Source organism: Carcharhinus amblyrhynchos, chromosome 1, assembly GCF_965287045.1.
Source record: "Carcharhinus amblyrhynchos chromosome 1, sCarAmb.v2.hapA, whole genome shotgun sequence".
NCBI lineage: Eukaryota > Metazoa > Chordata > Chondrichthyes > Carcharhiniformes > Carcharhinidae > Carcharhinus > Carcharhinus amblyrhynchos.
In genome coordinates this window covers 133004942-133027029 of record NC_137324.1, presented here as the reverse complement: position 1 = coordinate 133027029, position 22088 = coordinate 133004942, and the positions used below count along the sequence as shown (strand labels likewise).

The 22088-nt window shown below is 38.3% G+C and overlaps 1 protein-coding gene across 1 annotated transcript in view; it reads right to left on the bottom strand.

Annotated features, from left to right (window-relative positions):
• Positions 1-22088, bottom strand: part of lrba (LPS-responsive vesicle trafficking, beach and anchor containing) — an 888619-nt gene that overhangs the window by 98150 nt on the left and 768381 nt on the right. Inside the window, exon 47 of the mRNA XM_080192970.1 lies at positions 19413-19580. Within this exon, the coding sequence (XP_080049096.1) occupies positions 19413-19580 (168 nt within the window). The remainder of the gene's footprint in view (positions 1-19412; positions 19581-22088) is intronic.

Sequence of the window (22088 nt, the reverse complement as noted above, 5' to 3'; positions counted from 1 at the left end):
TTAAGATTTACAGGTGACACAAAGCATAGAAGTATTGTAAACTGTGAGGAAGGTGGTAGTAAACCTCGGGACGACAAGTACCAGATGAAATTTATTGTAGAGAAGCGTGAAGTAATACATTTGTTAGCAATAATGAGGGGCAATATAAAATAAAGGGTACAAATCCTAAATGAGACCAGAACATAAGAAATAGGAGCATGAGTAGGCCATCTAGCCCTTCGAGCCTGCCCCGCCATTCAATAAGATCATGGCTGATCTGAAGTGGCTCAGTTCCACATTCCTGCTTTCTCCCCATAACCCTTAATCCCCTTGCCTATCAAAAACCTATCTACCCACGTCTTAAATATATTTAGCGAGGCAGCCTCCACCACTTCAACGGGCAGAGAATTCCAGAGATTCACCACCCTTTGAGTGAAGAAGTTCCTCCTCAACTCTGTTCTAAACTGCGCCCCCCCCCGCCCTTTATCTTGAGGCTGTGCCCTCTAGTCCTACTGTCCTTTCTGAGCGGGAAGAGCCTCTCCACCTCTATCCTATCCATCCCATTCAGAAGGATCTGGGGATCAAGGTGCACACATTATTGTAGGTGGCAGGGCAGGTTGAGAAAGAGATTAATAAAGCTTACTGGATTCTAGACTTTATATATTGGAGCATAGACCACAAAAGCAAGGAAGCTATGCTAAAACTATATAAAACATTGGTTTGGCCTCAACTGGAGTAGTGTGTCCAATTCTGGGTATCACAATTTAGGAATGATTAGAAGGCACTAATGAAGGAATGGAATAGCTTCACAAGAATCAGAGAGTAGGGGGAGAGTAGGGCCGCGTAAGAGATGGGTGAGATCCTAAATGAGTATTTCTCATCAATATTTATTGTTGAGAAAGATATGGATGTTAGGGAATTTGGAGGAATAAATAGTGATGTCTTCAGGAATGTACATATAATAGAAGAGATATGGGAAATCTTAAAGCACATCAAGGTAGAAAAATCCTTGGGATCGGATGACGTGTATCCCAGGACGTTGTGGGAGGCTAGGAAGGAAATTGCGGGTCCCCTAGCAGAGATATTTGAATCATCGAAAGCCACAGGTGAGATACCTGAAGATTGGAAGATGGCAAATGTTATGCCTTTGTTTAAGAACAGCTGTAGGGAAAAGCCTGGCAACTATAGGCTGGTGAGCCTAACATCTGTGGTAAGTTGTTAGAAGGTATTTTGAGAGACAGGATCAGCAGGCATTTAGTGAAGCAAGGACTGATTAGGGGCAGTCACCATGGCTTTGTGAGTGGAAAATCATGTCTCACAAACTTGATTGAGTTTTTTGAAGGGGTAGCCACAAAGCTAGAATGGGGCAGTGCAGCTGATGCTGTACACATGGACTTTAGCAAGGCCTTTGATAAGGTACCGTATGATAGGTTGTTGCAGAAGGTTAAATCTTATGGGATCCAGGATGAGGCAGCTGAATGAATACAAGATAGCTTGATGACAGAAGACACAGGGTGGTTTTAGAGGGTTGTTTTGACCAGTGGTGTGCCTCAGGGATCAGTGCTGGGTCCACTGTTATTTGTTATTTATATTAATGATTTGGATGAGAATATAGGAGGCATGGTTAGTAAATTTGCAGATGACACCAAGATTGGTGGCATAGTGGACAGAGAAGCAGGTTACCTAGGATTGCAATGGGATCTTAATCAATTGGGTCAGTGGTCTGATGAGTGGCCAATGGAGTTTAATTTAGATAAATGCAAGGTGATGCATTTTGGTAGATTGAACCAGGGCAGTACTTATTCAGTTAGTGGTAGGGTGTTGGGGAGAGTTATAGAACAAAGAGATCTAGGGGTACAGGTTCATAGCTCCTTGAAAGTGGAGTCACAGGTGGACAAGAGTACTGAAGGAGGAATTCGGCATGCTTGGTTTCATTGGTCAGAACATTGAATACAGGAGTTGGGATGTCTTGTTGAAGTTGTACAAGACATTGATATGCTCACACTTGAAATACGGTATACAGTTCTAGTCACCCTTTTTATAGAAAGGATATTATTAAACTAGAAAAAGTTCAGAAAAGATTTACTGGGATGCTACTGGGACTTGATGGCTTGAGTTAAAAGGAGAGGCTGGATAGACTGAGAATTTTTCCCCTGGAGCATTGGAAGCTTAGGAATGATCTTATAGTCGTCTGTATAATAATGAGGGGCATAGATCAGTTAGGAAGTCAACATCTTTTCCCAAAGGTAGAGGAGTCTAAAACTAGAGGGCATAGGTTTAAGGTGAGAGGGGAGAGATACAAAAGGGTCCAGATGGGCAATTTTTTCACACACAGGGTGATGAGCGTCTGGAACAAGTTGACAGAGGTAGTAGTAGAGGCAGGTCCAATTTTGTCTTTTAAGAAGCATTTAGACAGTTACATGAGTAAGTTGGGTATAGAGGGATATCGACCGAACATGGGCAAATAGGACCAGCTTAGCGGTTAAAAAATGGGCAGCATGGACAAGTTGGGCTGAAAACTCTATGCCTCTAATGATTCCAGGGATGAGGAACTTCAGTTACATGAACAGACTGGATAAACTGTCCTCCTTGAAGAAGGGAAGAGTAAAAGATTTGATAGAGTTGCTGAAGACCACGAGGGGTCAGGATAGTGTTGATAGGGAGAAACAGCTACCATGGTTAGCAATGCTGCTTCACAGCTCCAGGGACCTGGGTTCGATTCCCGGCTTGGATCACCGTCTGTGTGGAGTTTGCACATTCTCCTCGTGACTGCGTGGGTTTCCTCCGAATGCTCCGGTTTCCTCCCACAGTCCAAAGATGTACGGGTTAAGTTGATTGGCCACGCTAAAATTGTCCCTTGGTATCCTGAGATGCATAGGTTAGAGCGATTAGCGGGTAAATATGTAAAGATATGGGAGTGGGGCCTAGGTGGGATTGCGGTCGGTGCCGATGCGATGGGCCAAGTGGCTTCTTTCTGCACTGTAGGGTATCTATGATCTATCTATGATGTATCATTGGTGGAGGGATTGTGAACTTGAGGACACTGATTCAAGGTGGCTGGCATAAAAAGCAATAATGACAAGAGAAAACTGTTTTATTACATAGCATTCCACTGATTTGGAATGCACTACTTTAGTGTGGTGGATGCAGATTTAATCAAGATTTTCAGAAGAGAAGTAGATAATTATCCAAGAAAGAAAATTTTCAGAACCGTGGGGAAAAGGCAAGGGAGTGGGACTGTATGAGTTGTTTTTTCAGACAGCAGCCCAAACTTGGTAGACTAAATAGTCTCCATCTGTGGTGTAAGAATTATATGATTTTGATTCGATAATGCTGCTGTGAAATACCCAGAGCATTTTACTTTATAAAAGTTGCTGTACCAATACAAGTTTTTGTTGTAGTTATTATCCTCCAAGTTATCAATTTTTGCTTACTCAACTAATTGAAAAAATGCTTATATATGTTTCATTTGTGGAGGAGATGAAAGTCACTATTCATAAATTGTCAACTGCACAGAAGTGGTCTAATGTTACCAAACTGCTATAGAAATAAATGGCCTGGAAAAGTACAGGCAGCAAAAAGATAACTTAAGCTTCACTTCAATCTTTTCACAAGGTATAATAGTACAGACTCCTTTACTGAAAGAGGATACGGCCTTAGAAGCACTGTGGAAAATTCTTTCCTCCCTTTTTCTGCTAAACTGACAGACAGTTATAATAGGACCCACCTTACTTCAGAAACATGGTATAACCCAGACCTCATGTCTGGAGGTCATCTCCTTCACCATGCTGTCTGGACTAGGTACAGTAGTAAACAAATTAAAGACCCATTTAATGGCCAACAGTTCAGTTCTCTCCAGGGGTTTGGGGAGAGGTAGAGCATTCCACCATTGAATTTCTAATGATTCACAAATCAAACATTCTACAAAAAAAGCAAAACTCCTGCCTGCCAAGGAAATAATTCCGGTGGAGACATTCCTGAAATAAAAGGAAAAAAACAGTATTTTCTGACGAACACTATACCCACGTAAAACAACTGGAATTATTTCCTTTGCCCCAAATTAGTAAGGGACAGGGGACATGCATTACTCTTGACTCTTCCATTGAAATAACATTAATATCTGCTAATCTGAACAACTGCTGCATCACCATCTTTGATGCTGATGTCCTTGCAAAATCCTGTCTTCATCCTCACACAACAACCATACTCATTGGTTTTAAATCTGCTAGTGATAAGCTGGAGTGCACTTGGTGAATAGTTACTGTGGTTACCCACTGGGGAAATGGAACACAATATACCCTGACTACCTCAATGATAATCACTGACTCTAAAATCATTCTTAAAATCAGAAAGAACTTCACTTCATCTTTGCTACAACAAACCATCAAGTCAGGCTGCCTTCTTCCGCACCCTCTACCTTCACTAAATGTGAAGACAATCTTCTGGATATTGCATGTCCAAGATTTAAAGCATTGTTCTATTTTCTATGGCCTTTCTTGCCATCAGCCTTTCTCTCCTTAATCCGCCCTTGAGAATCTATCCCTTATTTAAAGTCGTTTCTCTCATTTACTCAGCTAATCTCTTCCACAAAGCTGATCTCCTGCTGTCTTGCAGCATACCAGCCCCTCAATTCTCAACTTCCTCCTTTTCACTCTCATGACCACTGGCATTCATCAGTAACCTCATTCAACAGTCTCCACACCCTTCAAAATCACTGTCATAAATTGACTCCTGGGAAAAAAAATCTGTTCATAACCCCTCGAACTACTGCCTAATCTTCAGTATTATTGAGTAAGTAGGACTGCAAATTCCACTGTTCCCGACATGTGGTGTTAAATATTGAAATTAAGACATTGCTGTTTGAGTTGCCCTGAAACCAGAAATCTCACTATAAGAGTACTTTATTGATAAATCTGGCAGTTAAGTGCATGCAACAGTCTAAAAAGTTGAGGTATGTACTTAATGGATATTCATTAAATACATAAGAAAAAGTTAAGCTTGTTCACTTAAGTGTAAGTGAATTTTTAACGGTATGATAAGACTAAAGTACTGTCATTGAGCATTAAGTTTTGCAGTTGTGAACACTCTTTTCTTCAGATTTTAATTATTGTTGGAGATTTTTAAAAAATTGTCAATGCCTTATATTTCCTTTGTTTCTTTTATTGCCTTACAAGTAATGAACCATTGCTTATTTTCAATCATATTTTCACTTCTCATTTGGTTTCTGTACATAATTTAACATTGAATTAAATATTCTAACTTAATAGTTCCTGATTTAGAATCTGCCTGTCTTGGTAAGAGTGCTTCAATCTGATTAAAGGAATGCACAGTTACTTCCCTGTTCACAAAGAAACATCCAGTGTAACAATGCTATGCTGTTTTGGATTTCTATTCACCACACCCACCAGTGTCAAAGCCTATATAAAGTCTGTGGGAAAGTGCAATTGCAATAATTGGGTGGTGCTGCTTGTTTGGCGCTGACCTCAAAATCCAGTACAATGCTTTTGCAGCTCCCCTCCTCTCCTTATCTCTTCCACAATTTCCTTTATTCTTTTCAAAAAATCACCTGAAAACCTCCCTCTTTGACTGCTCTCTTGTTCCATTCTGATCCTCTTCATTCCATCCCTTTTGCCGTCAACTACATACACAATCACTATCTACCACCCTATAAAATGCTCTGAGTAAGTTATTATTTAATATACATGGAAAGACTATAGGTGAAGAAATGGAAAGTGACACCAATTGATATAAATAAACAGCAAAACAAATTTAATCTAGTTCATGCCTCTTGGAATGATTTAAGTAAATATGGTAAATGCTGAATATTTTAAAATTTGAAGAGTTTGATTTTTATTACTGTGATGTCAGTGTAGCCTAAGAATACTGGTTCACTACTTGAGACAATTAGAGTAAGTTTTTAAAAAGTATATGTGAACAATTTGAGGTTCCTGCTTGTAATCGCTCTGGGAAACTTTAATTTCACTTAAAATAAACAATGCTTTGCAAAATGCAGTTTAGCCTTTTTCTAGCACATAACTGACTCCAGATAAATGTACAATTAATGTAAACATAAAATACTAAATCAAATCCCATTTACGCTATTGCACAGAATCCACAGTTCAATCACATTAATAAAAAGTTATCCTACAATAAATGATGACACAATTAGCTTTTTTTCAAAAAAAACTAAAGAGACAAGTCAATTTGATGATAAATAGGCCTAAATAGATAGCATAATATTTAGGAACCTAATCACTTTTGCATAAAATAGATTTCATATTACATCTTCTGTAATTTTGGATTAGATTGAACTAAATGACGGAATGGATTGTGAAGTTAAGATGTGGTTACTGTAACTCCCAACTTAAAAGGCTCCCAATGAAAGCAGAAAACATATTTTGGCAATAAGTTTGTGTGTTCATCAAAACACAGTTGTATATAACTGTTATTTTTGTGAATTAAACCTCTTAAGTGTTTACTTCTGTAACCAGCTCAAAAAATTGGGTTATTAAATTTTAAGCTCAAGACAGAAACTGGAAAGAAGTTACTAGGTAATAATACTTTAGTGCAGCCATTTCCTTTTCTACACTTTTTCTTCCCAAATATAAATTACTCCAGTAACAATTATTTTCAGAAAGCATGAGGACAAAACAACAGTACTCAGGATTTAAGTGCCTTGGGAGATTTTACTACATTAGAGATGTTATATAAACGTGAGTTGTTGCTATTGTCTGTGCAGACTAATTGCAATCTGTAATAGGGTCTCTATTTACTGAATTTTAACCATGATTTTTAAAAAAATCTTTCTTAATTGGCTCCTGGCTAATATACCTATTTTAATCAATTAATTTGCTCTTTACCAGGATTGTCAAAATTGCACAACATAACTCAGTATAAAGTACCATTGTTCCAACATACACATTCTTCCACAGTAAAAATTCTGCCTGTAAATGTATTTGTTAAGTGTATATGAGGAGAAAGCTCTTTTGTGACTGGTAATGTCATTGTTCCATAAAAGGGAAGGACTAAAGAGAATGACACATGGTAGGTTAATTAGGTTGTGTTCCTTAAAATTAAAAATTCATATTATCCAATTTAAAAAATATTTTTTTTACAATGAACCTATCAATTTAGGAAAAGAAAACATTAACGGTACTATGTAAAGAGCATGGTCGTTCAACAGCAGATCCAAAACTAATTAGTTTTGTTAGTAAATGAGACATAAGAAAATTGGGTCAGTCTATAGTTAATTAATAATAATTAGACTGTGGGCAAACAGAAGACAAACTAGTGCTCTTTTAGAGTAACAGTAACAAAATATTTGACAGTTTGAGAAACTATAGCTCATAATATTAATACTCCTCTTTACGAAGCATAGGTACATTGTCAAACAAAAGAACTCCCCATGGCCTGACCCATTATTAGTGCTACTCTATAAAATCTAATTTTTGTGGCTGCCAAGGAGAAAAACAGGAAGTAATCATCATCTGTAAAAACTTGCAATAGTTTCCCCAACAGGGCCCTTCTTACTAACGTAATGTGAGGCAATACATTCCAAACCTATTAAAATGTAGACATTGCTGAACATGTTCACTTCAGCTACAGCATTACAGCTGTCTGTCTGGTATAATATATCCCAGCTGCCAATCTGAAGGAAACCAGCCAGTCACAGCAGAAACTATTTCACTCAGAATTTAGAAGCTTCCCCATATTTTCAAATACAGAGATTATTTTAGTTGATGGATTTGATTAAATCTAACTGGCTGATCAACAGCAAAAAGAAAAACATTGCAATCATCAGTTTGTGGTGGAACTTTTGAAAAAAATACTTACATGAACATTTTACACCTCAAGATTGTCTGCTATCACTCCTCAAATTAAAACAAAACACATTTTTTTGTGTAAAGTTACCAAATTATAGGTCAGAATTTGACTAGTTTTTGAATACTGTAGGTTCTAGACCAAAAACAAAACAGTACCCTTCATTTCCCAAATATCTGAACAAAGGTGTTATGTATCTGGATAATTGTAGATATATACACAGCCTTTGCCAAAGCATGCCATACTACGTCACAGCAAATCAGTTGTCCTAGCTATATTTAAAAAAAAGTACAAGGGTCCATTAGTAGCGAGAAAAGTAGTAACAAAGCCTGACACACTGTGGTTGTTCCTAAGCATTTTGGTGCTAAGTTTATTATTCCACCCCATGCCTTAGAACATGCAGCCATCTGGCCAGTAATGCTCCAACAGTTGTTTATAAATTCTACAAAGATCTCAGTCATCCCTACCATACAAAGTATGATGGATTTACAACTCACTGACATTGTTTTCTAAATACTCGATTTCTATCTTTACCCCAGAGACTGCAGCTACGATTCCACACCCACCTGCCCAACATAAGAGTTGTACCTTCTATACGAATGACACAAAGTAAAATTATCTTTGAAAAGATAAAACGTGGTTAATTTTGGGACTTTCTTGATCTTCGATTTAGTTTGCATAATTTCAATAGAAGCTACCTGTGCATCATTGCACTCGTCATAATAATAGTTGTCACATGCAGGCATAAAAGGCAGCACTGATATCTTAGATCATTTAAGAAACTCTGTGTCAGTTGTGAACTCTCAAACAAATCTTGTAAAGGCTGAACTAACTGCCATGCCAATGTAATGGCATTTCGGCTTTTCAATATGGAGAGCCGAGTAAAAATCAATATGAAGATCTAATCTGCATCACGAAACATAATTTTAAAATTATTTTGTAAACCAGCTACTCTAAATCTAAAACTATGTTGTTATTATAAAATATATTTTATCTCTAATAACTTGACATATATGATTTGTTGCCCTTTTCCATGCAAAGGGGAATTAAATTATTCTCTTTTAAGGTAAAAGATAAAAAAACGCCAAACAGCCCATCAAGCCTCATCCACCTTTCAGTAAAATCATGCAGAACATTTACATACACTCTAATTTTTGCTTTATCCCTGTGTCCTTTGATTTTTTAGTGTCCAAGAAACCTATTAACCTCAACCTTGAATTTATACAATGACTGAGCAAGCATAATACTCTTTCATAATGAACTCTAAAAATTCATAACTCCGGGTGAAAAAATTCTCATCTCAGTCTGAAATGGCTAGCTCCTTATCCTGAGTCTGTGATTCGTAATCTATGAGAAACCGCCTCGCAGCAAACTATGCTGTCAATCCCTCTCAGAATTTTATATGTTTCAAAGAGATCATCTCTCACTCTTCTAAACTCCAGAAAATATAGACCCAATCTACTCAAACTCCCTTTATAGTATGGCCCCTACAATAAGGACTAACTACCATGTGCCTTCCTAATTGCTTCTGCACCTGTTAACTTTCTTTGAGAAAGTTCAGAGAAAGCAGCAATAATGCAACAGGCTACTTTAGTCCAAACTTACCAGAAGCTAATCATGTAAATTATACCTAATAATAATAAATACAATTTTCTACAGCATTTAAGCAATGAGAAAAAAATGTCAGCCCAATGTCAAAAATCCTTACACTGCAACTTGATTCCAATCAGTACTCAGCTAAATCTAAGCTGGGTTGAAACGCAGTAGCCAATTTCTGTAATGTTGCTGATTCCTTAATAACATTTGAGCAAATAGTTCATAAATTCATTTATCCAATGCCAATTAAATATACTTCAGTTTTATTGTATTGGTTTAAGCAGAAATAAATTGATCAATGAAATTGACTGATTCTTTTCAAGATACTTAAGTATTTAGTGAGGATATGGGTGCAAAAAAAATCCTAAATCAATTTCCAAAATCGGGTCCTAAATATTTCTTGCTTTTCTTTGTAGTCCTACACTACAGAAATTTCTTTGTTTATTCATACTTGTCCAATACTGAAATAGGTTTCTTATCCTGCTTTGAATTTATTAGTACATCATAAGCTCATCAGCCCACATCATACACCTAGTGGGTACAATTCTCTGGCTTTTCTGTGGCATCTTTCTCATTGCAGGAGGCAGCACATCATTGACCGGTGGAGGAATCTTCTGGTCCTGCCGCTGTCAATGGGATTTCCCATCGAGTCCACTCCACCAGGAAACCCATGGTGGGGCTGCACTGTTGGCAGGACCAGAAGATCCTACTGACGTGAACAACCAGAAAGTTCCGGCCAGTCAGTAAAAGCATTAGTTAACCATAAACATAGAATGGGCATTAACCGTGGTCAACTCTGTACCATTTTATTTTGGAGCAGGGATTACATTGAAGCTCAGTATAGCTAAATCCAGAGGAATTTGATAATGTTTCTTAAATTTTCAGCCTTAAAGTTTTACTGTTTGCAATTGAAAAGTCACCAAACTACACTGAGAAAAACATGACATTTTTCAAAGCCTATTAAAGCCTCTTAGTTTAGGCATAAAAATGGTTCATCTAGTTTCCTCCCATGTTTACTGCTGAAATAGATTAAATAAACTGTGTATGATACAGAACTCAACCTTCACTGATTTTTAGTAAAATAATTAAGAATTTAATTGAGTTGATACTAACAGCTGAATTAATGTTTATGGGTATGCATTGTCAACTTCAATGTGGAACAACTTTTTTCAGATGCAGTGTAAAATAGATGCCTTTGTTACAAATAAGGGCACATTAATGATATATATATAGGGCCCAGGAAAGAGAAGGCGATTACACCTGGAACATTCCTCCACTCTTAGTCCTTTCTGTTTTCTTACCACTGCTCCAAAGGCAGTAGCAGTCTAAACATAGGGTAAGGGTCATTAGGCAAATGACTTGAATGGGGAGTAGGGTAACCCACTGCACTGATTTCAGAAAGCTCAACAGTGAAGGATAAAACTGGAACAAATCTTTACATACATTTAATAGCTTTTATGCAAAGATACACATTCTAAAACATGCACCTCCTAATCCAATACCCTCATTTTTTTGCCTGCTTACAATCCAGCACAATGAATACACAATTAACAATCATGAGCATTCATCAACATCATCATCATGGTGAGTGAGGGAGAAACCAGGCTGGAAATGTTAAGAGTTGTTACCTCACATGATTGCTCACCAATTCAAGAAGATTCCTTTCAAAGTCAGCAGTCTGGGAACTGGGAACATAAAAGGCCACATGCGCTGGAAAAGGAGGCTGGAAGCACTAAGCTTTTGTTTAAAGAATAGGCGTGGGATCAAAGGTTGTGTGGCCCCAAATGTTTTGGTGCCCAGGGACCAAATAATTCTTAATCCAGCTCTAATTAAGAACACTAACATCATTGTTGCATCACACAGGTTTTGGTTGTTATTTTCCTTTAGTACTCATTCTCTGGAAGTGGGTGTTACTGGCAAGTCTAGTATTTATTGCATTTTCTTAGTTACCTTTGGGAATGTTGTGGTTTCTTCTTAAACCACTTCAGACTATGGTCAAAATATTTCACAATGCTGTTAATGTAATGAATATCTTAATCTTCAGAATAAATGCCTTGAAAATACAGAACTGACAATTCTTCCATAGCAGAACAAAGCCATGCTTTATGGAGCTAATAACATGTTAGATTAAACAGAAAATTAGCCAATTTAAGCTAACTCTTCAAATGATTTAAAATGTCAAGTCAGGATAAAGCTCACGTTATAAATGAGGATCTACGGATCATGCAACCAGGCTTAACTTTGTAAACTGGGGGTTGTCATGTCACAGGCTTGGATTTTCCAGCCCCCACTGTGATGGGATTTCCAGTGGCAGAGGTGGCTTGGTATTGGCCACTAGTGGAATCTTCTGGCCCCACCAAAGTCAACAGCTATTTGCATTGTTTGCTAGCTGCATGGCAAGGAACCCATAGTGCGGGATTGCCTTTGGCGGGACCAAAAGATCCCGCTGGCAGGAAGGGCTGGAAAATCCTGGCCACACAGGTGTAAGTTGTAAGAAAAAGATTAAAATTACAAGTTTGCATTTAATACAATTTAACATTAAATTATCATTTCTCAAATTACAAATCAGAAGATACCTAAAGTTTTATTACCTACTTTCACATGACTATAATGTCAAATTACCACTGGATTCTGATCTTTAATAAGGCAAAGGTAATGAGAATGTTTTTGTTAAGAACAGACTTCACTACAGCTGGTCTCAAGAGATCAGACACAGGCTTTGCCAATTTAAAGCAGCATTCATGGGAACAAATATTTGAAGTAAATTAGAAAGTAATGCTGAAGGAAGTGAAACAAACTCACTTGCACGGAAGAAAAAAGGCAGCAAATGTCTGTCCAGATACTGCACAACTGCTAAATTAATTAAAATTATCCTAGATACCACTAACTTACTAATTCCTTTTAAATACATGACCATTCATGATGGGGGCTACCAAACAATTGCACAACCTTTATTCACTGAATGGCTTATATTTAAACATATGAAGTATGGTCAATAAAACACAATTTTTTGAGCATGTGTCATTCAGGTAACAACAATAACTTGCATTTATATAGCAGCTTTAAGTACTAATTGTGTCAACAGTAAAGTATCCCTGGGCAGTTCCTGGAAGACCACAGTATGATTAAGGATGAAATAGAAAACACCACATGTTGTTTGCTGTTAACTGGTTAGATCAATGCCCAGTGACGAATTAATTAACAATACAAGTATATTATGAAAATACCACGCTATTAAATAAAAGTTGGTTTGTGCAAGGAAATTAGGATTTATATTGGACTCATTTGGATCTGAAGTCTTTATAATATGCTTTTTATGTATGAACTACAAGTAAGTTACTACCCTCTTGCATTGAGCCACGGATATCATGCACGCAATTAACTGCTTGATATCAGTAAAAACTTTGTTCATTCCACAGAGTACTGTATTCATGACAGCTGAAATTTATCAGGGAATAATCTAATTTTGTAAAATTTGATTTCTAAACTTACATTTCATAAAAAGGCTTCAAGCAATCCTATAATGAGGGCACCCATTGAAAAGAAAGGATATAGCATGGGAACTCATTATACAACCTCATTATTTCCCAGGAGGGCTCTGCACTACTGACTGTACACTTCCTTTTGATTTTAGTCTTAATTCCAACCTAAGTGCTTGTAACTTGTCTCTAAGGTCAAACAAATGGAACACCAGTGAAAAAAAGGGTAAGGATTTATCACGCCATGTTGCAAAGAAAGGTAGCAGATTACAAAGCAATTCCTATGAGCAGGGATGGGAAGAATAATAATTAATTTTTCCATCAAATCTTCTTGAGGCTTTGTGCACTGAAAATTTATTTCTCATAGTTCTGCTTTTATCTTGTAATTTTGACCCAAAAAAACACTGCTGGTTCAATCTCTTTAGCATTGTCACCAATGTTTAAACACCAACTAACAAGGCCCTGCACCATGTAGTGTACATTCTCATGATTCCACTCCAGATAGCTGTTTTTTGTATTTAAGGTCAAACACTTGAGCTGTATTTTGTTTTCAGGGAACTTGATGTCAAGAGAATTTAAGAGTTCAGACACTGAGTGTCAGACACCCAACATGATCTTTCCAAAGACAGCAGAGGTGTGCTCTCTAAGTTCCCAGAGGGACAACACAAAGGGGATTTTAATTTTCCACATATTGATTGGGACTTGCATACTGTTAAAGGTTTAGGCGGGGTAGAGTTTGTAAAATGTGTTCAGAGTATTTTGTATATCAGTATATAGAGATGCCAACTAGAGAGGATGCGATATTGGATCTCCCATTGGGAAATGAGTTCGGGCAGGTGATGGATGTGAGTGTGAGGGAACACTATGGATCCAGTGATCATAATGCCATTAGTTTCAACCTGATCATGGATAGATCTGGTCCTCGTGTTGAAGTTCTGAACTGGAAAAAGGCCAAATCTGATGAAATGAGAAGGGACCTGGGAAGTGTGGATTGGCACAGGCTGTTCTCTGTTAAGGATGTAAATGGAAAGTGGGAGGCCTTCAAAGGAGAAATTTTGAGAGTGTGGACTTTGTATGTTCCTGTCTGAATTAAAGACAAAGTAAATAGGAATAAGGAACGTTGGTTCTTGAGGGAGATTGTAACACTGATTAAGAGGAAGAGAGAGTTGTATGTAATGCACAGGCAGCAAGGAACAGATCAGATGCTTGAGGAGTATAAAAAGTGCAAGAAGCTACTTAAGAGGGAAATCAGGAGGGCTAAAAGAAGACATGAGGTTGCTTTGGAAGACAGAGTGAAGGAAAATTCAAAGAGCTTCTATAGGTATGTAGGGAGCAAAAGGATAGTGAGGGATAAAATTGGTTCTCTTGAAGACCAGAGTGGTAGACTGTGTATGGAACCAAAAGAGATGGGGAAATACTAAATGGGTTTTTTGCATCCGTCTTTATTGAGGAAACAGACATGAAGTCTACGGAAATACGGCAAACAGGTAGGGAGGTCATGGAACTTTTACAGATCACAGGGGAGGAGGTGCTGGCTGTCTTGAGGCAAATCAGAGTGGATAAATCCCCAGAACCAGACATGGTATTCCCATGGACCTTGATGGAGGCTAGTGTTGAACTTGCATGGGCCCTGGCAGACTTATTTAAAATGTCAGTATTCACGGGGGAGGTGCCGGATGATTGGAGGGTGGCTCATGTTGTTCCGTTGTTTAAAAAAGGTTCCAAAAGAAATCCGGGAAATTATAGGCCAGTAAGTTTGACGTCAGTGGTGGGCAAGTTATTGGAAGGTGTGATAAGGGATAGGATCTACAAATATTTGGATAGACAGGGACTTATTAGGCTTTGTTAACCTTAGGCTTTAGGGACTTAATAGGCTTATTAGTCAACGTGGCTTTGTGCATGGTAGGTCATATTTGACCAATCTATTAGAGTTTTTCGAGGAGGTTAGCAGGAAAGTGGATGAAGGGAAGGTGGTGAATATTGTCTACTTGGATTTCAGCAAGGCCTTTGATAAGGTCCCTCATGGGAGGTTAGTTAGGAAGGTTCAGTCGCTAGGTATGCAACTACGGTAGAGGTAGTAAATTGGATTTTACTACCAAAATCCAATTTTGGGGATTTTGGGGAGGTAGTAAATTGGATTAGACACTGGCTCAATTGAAGAAGTCAGACAGTGGTTGTGGAGGATTGCTTCTCTGAGTGGAAGCCTGTGACGAGTGGTGTGCCGCAGGGATCGGTGTTGGGTCCATTGTTGTTTGTCATCTACATCAATGATCTGGATGATAATGTGGTAAATTGGATCAGCAAATTTGCTGATGATACAAAGATTTGAGGTATAGTGGAGAGTGAGGAAGGTTTTCAAAGCTTGCAGAGGGACTTGGACCAACTAGAAAAATGGGCTGAAAAATGGCAAATGGAATTTAACGCAGACGAGTGTGAGGTATTGCACTTTGGAAGGACAAACCAAAGTAGAACGTACAGGATAAATGGTGGGACTCTGAAGAGTGCAGTTGAACAGAGAGATCTGGGAATACAGGTACAGAATTCCCTAAAAGTGATGCCACAGGTGGACAGGGTCACAAAGAGTGCTTTTGGTACACTGGCCTTTATAAATCGGAGTACTGAGTATAAAAGTTGGAGTGTTATGTAAGGTTGTATAAGACATTGGTGAAGCCGAATTTAGAGTAATGTGTACAGTTTTGGTCACCTAGTTACAGGAAGGATGTAAATAAGGTTGAAAGAGTGCAGAGAAGATTCACAAGGATGTTGCTGGGACTTGAGAAGCTGAGTTACAGACAGAGATTGAATAGGTTAGGACTTTATTCCCTGGAACGTAGAAAAATGAGGGGAGATTTGATAGAGGTGTATAAGATTTTGATGGGTACAGATAGAGTGAATGCAAGCAGGCTTTTTCCACTGAGGCTAGAGGAGAAAAAAACCAGAAGGCATGGGTTAAGGGTGAAAGGAGAAAAGTTTAAAGGGAATAATAGGGGGGGGGGCTTCTTCACGCAGAGAGTGGTGGGAGCGTGGAATGAGCTGCCAGATAAAGTGGTAAATGCGGGGTCACTTTTAACATTTCAGAAAAACTTGGATGGGTTCATGGGTGAGAGGGGTGTGGAAGGATATGGTCCAAGTGCAGGTCAGTGGGGCTAGGCAAAAAATGTTTGGCACAGACAAGAAGGGCCAAAAGGCCTATTTCTGAGCTGTAACTTCCTATAGTTTCTATGGTTCTATTTTTTTCTTTTAACTTTCACATTAACAGCCTGAAATTGTAATACAGTTTTGACTGAAATTGCTCATATCAATGACAATGGTATTTCAAAGTAGTATTCAAATTTAGATGAAATCTTAAAATTAGTCCCTGAACTGATGTTTTCAATTTGATTCATTATTGTCACATGTATTGGTATACAATGAAAAGTATTGTTTCTTGTGCGCTATACAAAGCATACCATACATAGAGAAGGAAAGGAGAGAGTGCAGCATGTAGTGTTACAGTCATAGCTAGGGTGCAGAAAAAATATCAACTTAATGTGAGGTAGGTTCATTCAAAAGCTGGATGGCAGCAGAGAAGGCGCTGTCTTGAGTCGGTTGGTACATGTCCCCAGACTTTTGTATCTTTGTTCTAATGAAAGAAGGTAAGTACGTCCAGGGCGTGTGGGGTCTTTAATTATGCTGGCTGTTTTTCCGAGGCAGCAGGAAGTGTAGACAGTGTCAATGGGTAGGAGGCTGGTTTGAGTGATGGACTGGGCTTCGTTCGTGACCATTTGTAGTTTCTTGGACAGAGCAGGAGCCATACAAAACTGTGATACAACCAGAAAGAATGCTTTCTATGGTACATCTACAAAAGTTGATGAGAGTCATAGTGGACATGCCAAATTTCCTTACCCTTCTGAGAAAGTAGAAAAGTTGGTGGGCTTCCTTAACCATAGCATCATCATGGAAGGGGGGAAACCAGGACAAGTTGTTGGTGATCTGGGCACCAAAAAACTTGAAGCTATTGACCATTTCCATTTCATCCCCATTGGTATAAACAGGAGCATGTCCTCCATTATGCTTGCTGAAGTCAATGACTACTTCCTTCATTTTGTTGACATTGAGGGAGAGATTATTGTCGTCGCAACAATTCACCAATTCACTCTCTCTCTTTCCTGTCTCGCCATTGTTTGAGATCGGATCAACTAAGGTGGTGTCATTAGCAAATCTGAAAATCGAGTTGGAGGGAAATTTGGCAACACAGTCATAGGTGTATAAAGAGTATAGTAAGGAGGCTGAGGACACATCCTTGTGGGGCACCGGTGTTGAGGATGATTGTGGAGGAAGTGTTATTGCCTATCCTTACTGATGGCAGTCTCTGGGTTAGGAAGTTCAGGATCCAGTTACAGAGGGAGGAGCTGAGCCTCAGGCCACAGAATTCGAAGATGAGTTTCGCAGGAATAATAGTGTTGAAGGTTGAGCTGTAGCTGATAAATAGGAGTCTGACATTGACGTCTTTGTTATCTAGGTGTTCCAGACTTGAGTACAGGGCCAGGAAGAGGGCATTTGCTGTGGACCTGTTGCGGCGGTAGATGAACTGCAGTGAATCCATCAATTTGGGAGACTAGAATTTATTCATGCCATGACTAACCCTTTGAAGCATTTCATAATGATGAATGTCAGAGCTACCAGATGACAGTCATTAAGGCATACTGCCTAGCTTTTCTTTGGTACCAAGATGATGGTCTTGAAGCAGATCGTGAGCTCAGATTGGTGTAGAGGTTGAAGATGTCTGTGAATACGAATGTTTTCACATTCTCAACCCTTGTCCTGGCCAAAATTTATCCCCCCAACCAATGTCACTAAAATAGATTAACTGGTCATTTATCTTGTTGCCGTTTGAGATCTAGTTATGTGCAAACTGACTTCTCTTTTCAATATATTATCGTAATAACTCTGTTTCAAAAGTACTTCTCATTGGATGTAAAGCATCTTGGGGTATCCTGAGGTTGTGAAAGATACTAAACAAATGCAATTATTTTTCCTTGCACCCTTGAATGAACATTTATGAGTATCAACTCAAATGTGACAAATTGCTTATAATTTAATTCAGTCTAGTCCTACATATGTGAAAATCAGAATACTGTGAAACTCTGTACATGATCAAAATAATAGATTTAGCATTAGGAAGACAGTAACGATTGTACAAAATGAAACAACATACATTATTTAAAATCTCTCACAGTTCAGGTTTCTGGATGGTATCAATTATCCCATGAGCTCGTCAAAATACCACATGGTCACCAACAAACAATTACAGACGCATCATAAAAATAACAGTAAATCAGAATAGGTATCTCTACCATTCTTTTCCAAAACAGCATTATCAGTACTCAGTCCAAGGAAAAAAAAAATTAAAAATATTTTTCTATTGAAACGTATTGTATTATTAGAATTGGCTTGTAGAAATTACTGAGCCTTTCGTTTTAGAAAGTTCTATTAATATGCACAGTTCAAATAACATAAGGCTAACACACTATGAGTTAATGAGTGTGTTGCAGTTTTGTAATTTGTCCAAGTCAATTTTCCCTCAAAGAAGCTATCAGGATTTAGTATTAAAACAGAAAGAACAATAAAGTTACCACTGCATTTCTTTTAAGAGAAAAGCATCAGTCAAGCTTCTTTTGTCAAGAATATCAAAAGTTGTGATCAGCGCTTAAGATGCCAAAATGTTACAAAGTTTTTTAAGCTACTTCTACATACAGTATTTTGCAACTTAAATGACATGGTATACGCAAGTGCTATTTGGAAAGCTTTGGAAATTTAGACTTACCAGCAAAAACGCTAGTGACTTTTTAGAATGTCAGGCAAGTCAGCTGCTTAAGTGCACACAAACTGGTGCCTGGCTAGTGTGCATTCAGATTTTTTCCCTTTAATATGGTTTCAATTATCAGAGATATATAGCTGCATTTGGAAAAAAGATTTGAAAGCCTGAATGATTAAAAAGTTCCCTCTCTTTTACTGTGCTGGAGCCTGATATGTAATGGTGTAGATGTCATGCATCATAAAGTCTCTGAGGGCAGTTAACAGAAAGTATATCAGAACTACAGGCCTGCTTTCACCAACCTGGCAGTCACAGATTCTAAAGCTCTTTGGTGCAAGTCTAAAATACTTTGGAAGCTTTTAGTCACTGAATATCACAATAAGGCAAACAGTTAAAATTAAATCCTGTGAAACTGTCTGTACTTTGGTAATTCAGAATAAACAGCCATGATCCATTGGCTACTTAAAATATGTTGGGGAACCAAAGACAGAAAAAAAAGTCATCCAGACTTAGGAACATTAACTCTGTTTTCTCTCCACAGATGCTGTCAGACCTGCTGAAATTTTCCAGCATTTTCTGTTTTTGTTTCAGGTTCCAGCATCTGCAGTTATTTGCTTTTATCAAATCTCTTCATATCTCATGCTTCCGCTTTTTTGCTTTTTCTCCTATAATTCTGGCAAAGCAACCTGACTGGTTCATTCTCTGAAGCATTATATCACCACCTTTTATCACTGACTTACCTCTCTTAATACTGGATCACTGATAGAATTGAGGTTGACAGCTCCTTCATAGGTCAAGTAATAGAAGACATTGAGGCCTCGAACAGCCTCAGGCCCTTGCTGCTTATATCCAAAAATCAGATCAATCCACTGGTGAAGCTGGCAGGAAACAAATTCACTCTCTAAAGCCTGTAAACACAACAGAAGGGGAACATCAGTGTTGGATGAGTTATTCAGTTTCTGAACTATGGATACATTTTATATAATCCACTCCATGATTGAGCTGTATTTGGACCATCAAGTTAGTGGCAGCCATTGTATCTGTGGTTTCAAAACTTGGTGTCTTGACCTTCTCTCCCGGATTATGTCTATTGAGCAGGACAGTCAAAACATATGGATGATAAATGTAAAACCAATTCATAGAATCCCTACTGTACAGAAGAGGCCATTTGGCTCATTGAGTCTGCAGCAACTCTCTGATAGGGTAGTTTACCCAGGCCCTCTCCCCCCACCCTATCCCTGTAATCCCACACATTTACTTTGGTAAATTCCATCTAACCTGCACATCTTGGGACAAAGGGGTGGCACAGTGCCTGCACTGCTGTCTCACAGTGCCAGGGACCTGGGTTCGATTCCCTCCACACTGTCTGTGTGGAGTTTGCATGTTCTCCCCATGTTTGCGTGGGTTTCATCCGGGTGTTGTGGTTTCCTCCCACAGTCCAAAGATGTGCTGGTTAGGTGGATTGGCCATGTTAAATCGTCCATTAGTGTCAGGGAGGCTAACAGGGTAAATATATAGGATTATGAGAATAGGGCCTGGGTGGGATCATTGTTGGTGAAGGCTCAATGGGCCAAATTGCCTCCTTCTGCACTGTAGGGATTCTATGATGTTTCTATGAATAAAGTAATTCAGATGTCCTGTCCAACTAACCTGCACATCTTTTCTCTTCAAACTTTTAAAATGTCTCAGGCTTCCCTGTAAGTGGGCAAGGGCCCAATGTGTCCTGAAAGCAAGGTGGGAAAGAGCATTCCCAGCTATCCTACCACAGTTTCCTATGGTGTAGTGATGGGGTATCTGGAAACATCACCATAAAGTTGACATTGGGGCAATACATTGCAGGGGACTTCGCAACAAGTTCAAGACTGGTCTGAAGGTGAGTGGATATTATCCCCCTGAAATTTCAGGTGAATTCTCAGGTCTCAGGTCTCTTACTGCTGCTCATCTTATAGTCCAGTGCCCTGCTCCATTTCTGGTGCTAATTCCAGCTTGAATAAGTATGCCATGTGCCAGTTTAATTGTCTCTGCTCAGCTTGAACATGGTTAGTACACTTCTGGTACACCTCTCACAGGTCTGCCAATAAAATCATGCATTCATTTCTACCAGTGAGTATAAGAATTCCAAGACTGTATAACCATTAAATTCCCCTTTGTCCCTTAATGTTTCAGAACGTATCAGCCAAGACTATTTAGCACAGTGCTGTGGGGAAGCCACAATAGTCATATGACAAAGATCAGCAATCAGCAAGTTCCAATACTAAATTCTAATGATGACTCTAGAGAAAGTCAAATAGAAGTATAGATTCATATCATAAAATGTTCTATATACAAGTTCAGTTCACTTACAAGCAAACAAAACCAATTTAGAGCAAAAAAAAATAGGTGCATGGAAATAAAATCAAGTTAGCAACCTAAATAATGAACTTGGATGACATAAACTGAAACAATAAATTTGCCCTGAAATTACTGCCAGGTCATTTTCATACAGTAAAATCTAAACAAGTTAATGCAGGTCAATCTCAAATTTACAGATGCGGTTTCAGCAAAACCGTATAAAATATACACCAAATTTTGCAGTTTATTTTGAAGAATTTTACATGAATTTACCCATTTAGTTAAGTCAACATTACAATCCCTGTTGGGATTTGTATTCCAAAATAACCAAATTTATAGATCAACACCCAAATGAAAAGAATACCAAACAGGTTATTACTTTTTCTGACTTTACACAAATCAGAATCAACACAAAAAGAAATGAGTTGACAGGCAAGTTGTGGTTAGTATAAATCATAAATTACACATGGAATAGCAGATATAGACTATTTCACGGAGGCAATCAGCAGTCTACACTGCCTATATGGCTGCACAGTATCAGCCACACAGTTCTTGCAAACAGAATTCCAATTCATTTCCTTCAAGACTTTAGCTAATTCTCCAATAGCAGCAGTATTCATGTAAACAGGATTCTGCCTGTACAATCAACTATACACTAGCACACTTCTTTCCATAGCCTTCTCCTCTCTTCTTTTGGTCTGTCTGTTCTTGCTATGTGCCACATGGTCTCTGTATTTTAACTTCCATTTGGTTGGTACTACTTCCAGGTCAAAGGTTGTCAAAGTTGACATACGTACTTGGCATTTCCAAAGTACAATTAATTTTATAAGTATGATGGAAGCAACACATTGAGATATTACATTTTGTAGATAATTTTGTGGCAGATAATTGATTTGATAGAGGAACATGTCCATTTTTTCAGCTGACTTCAATATTTCAGATGGGGTACCACTGGTTAGTTATTTTGTCTCTCGTTATGATCATTCCATCATCCAGCTGAGAATGACATTTGATTTTAAATGCACCAATTTACTCTACTTCTCTTCCTCTGACTGAAAATCATCAATTTTGATCACTAACTCCTC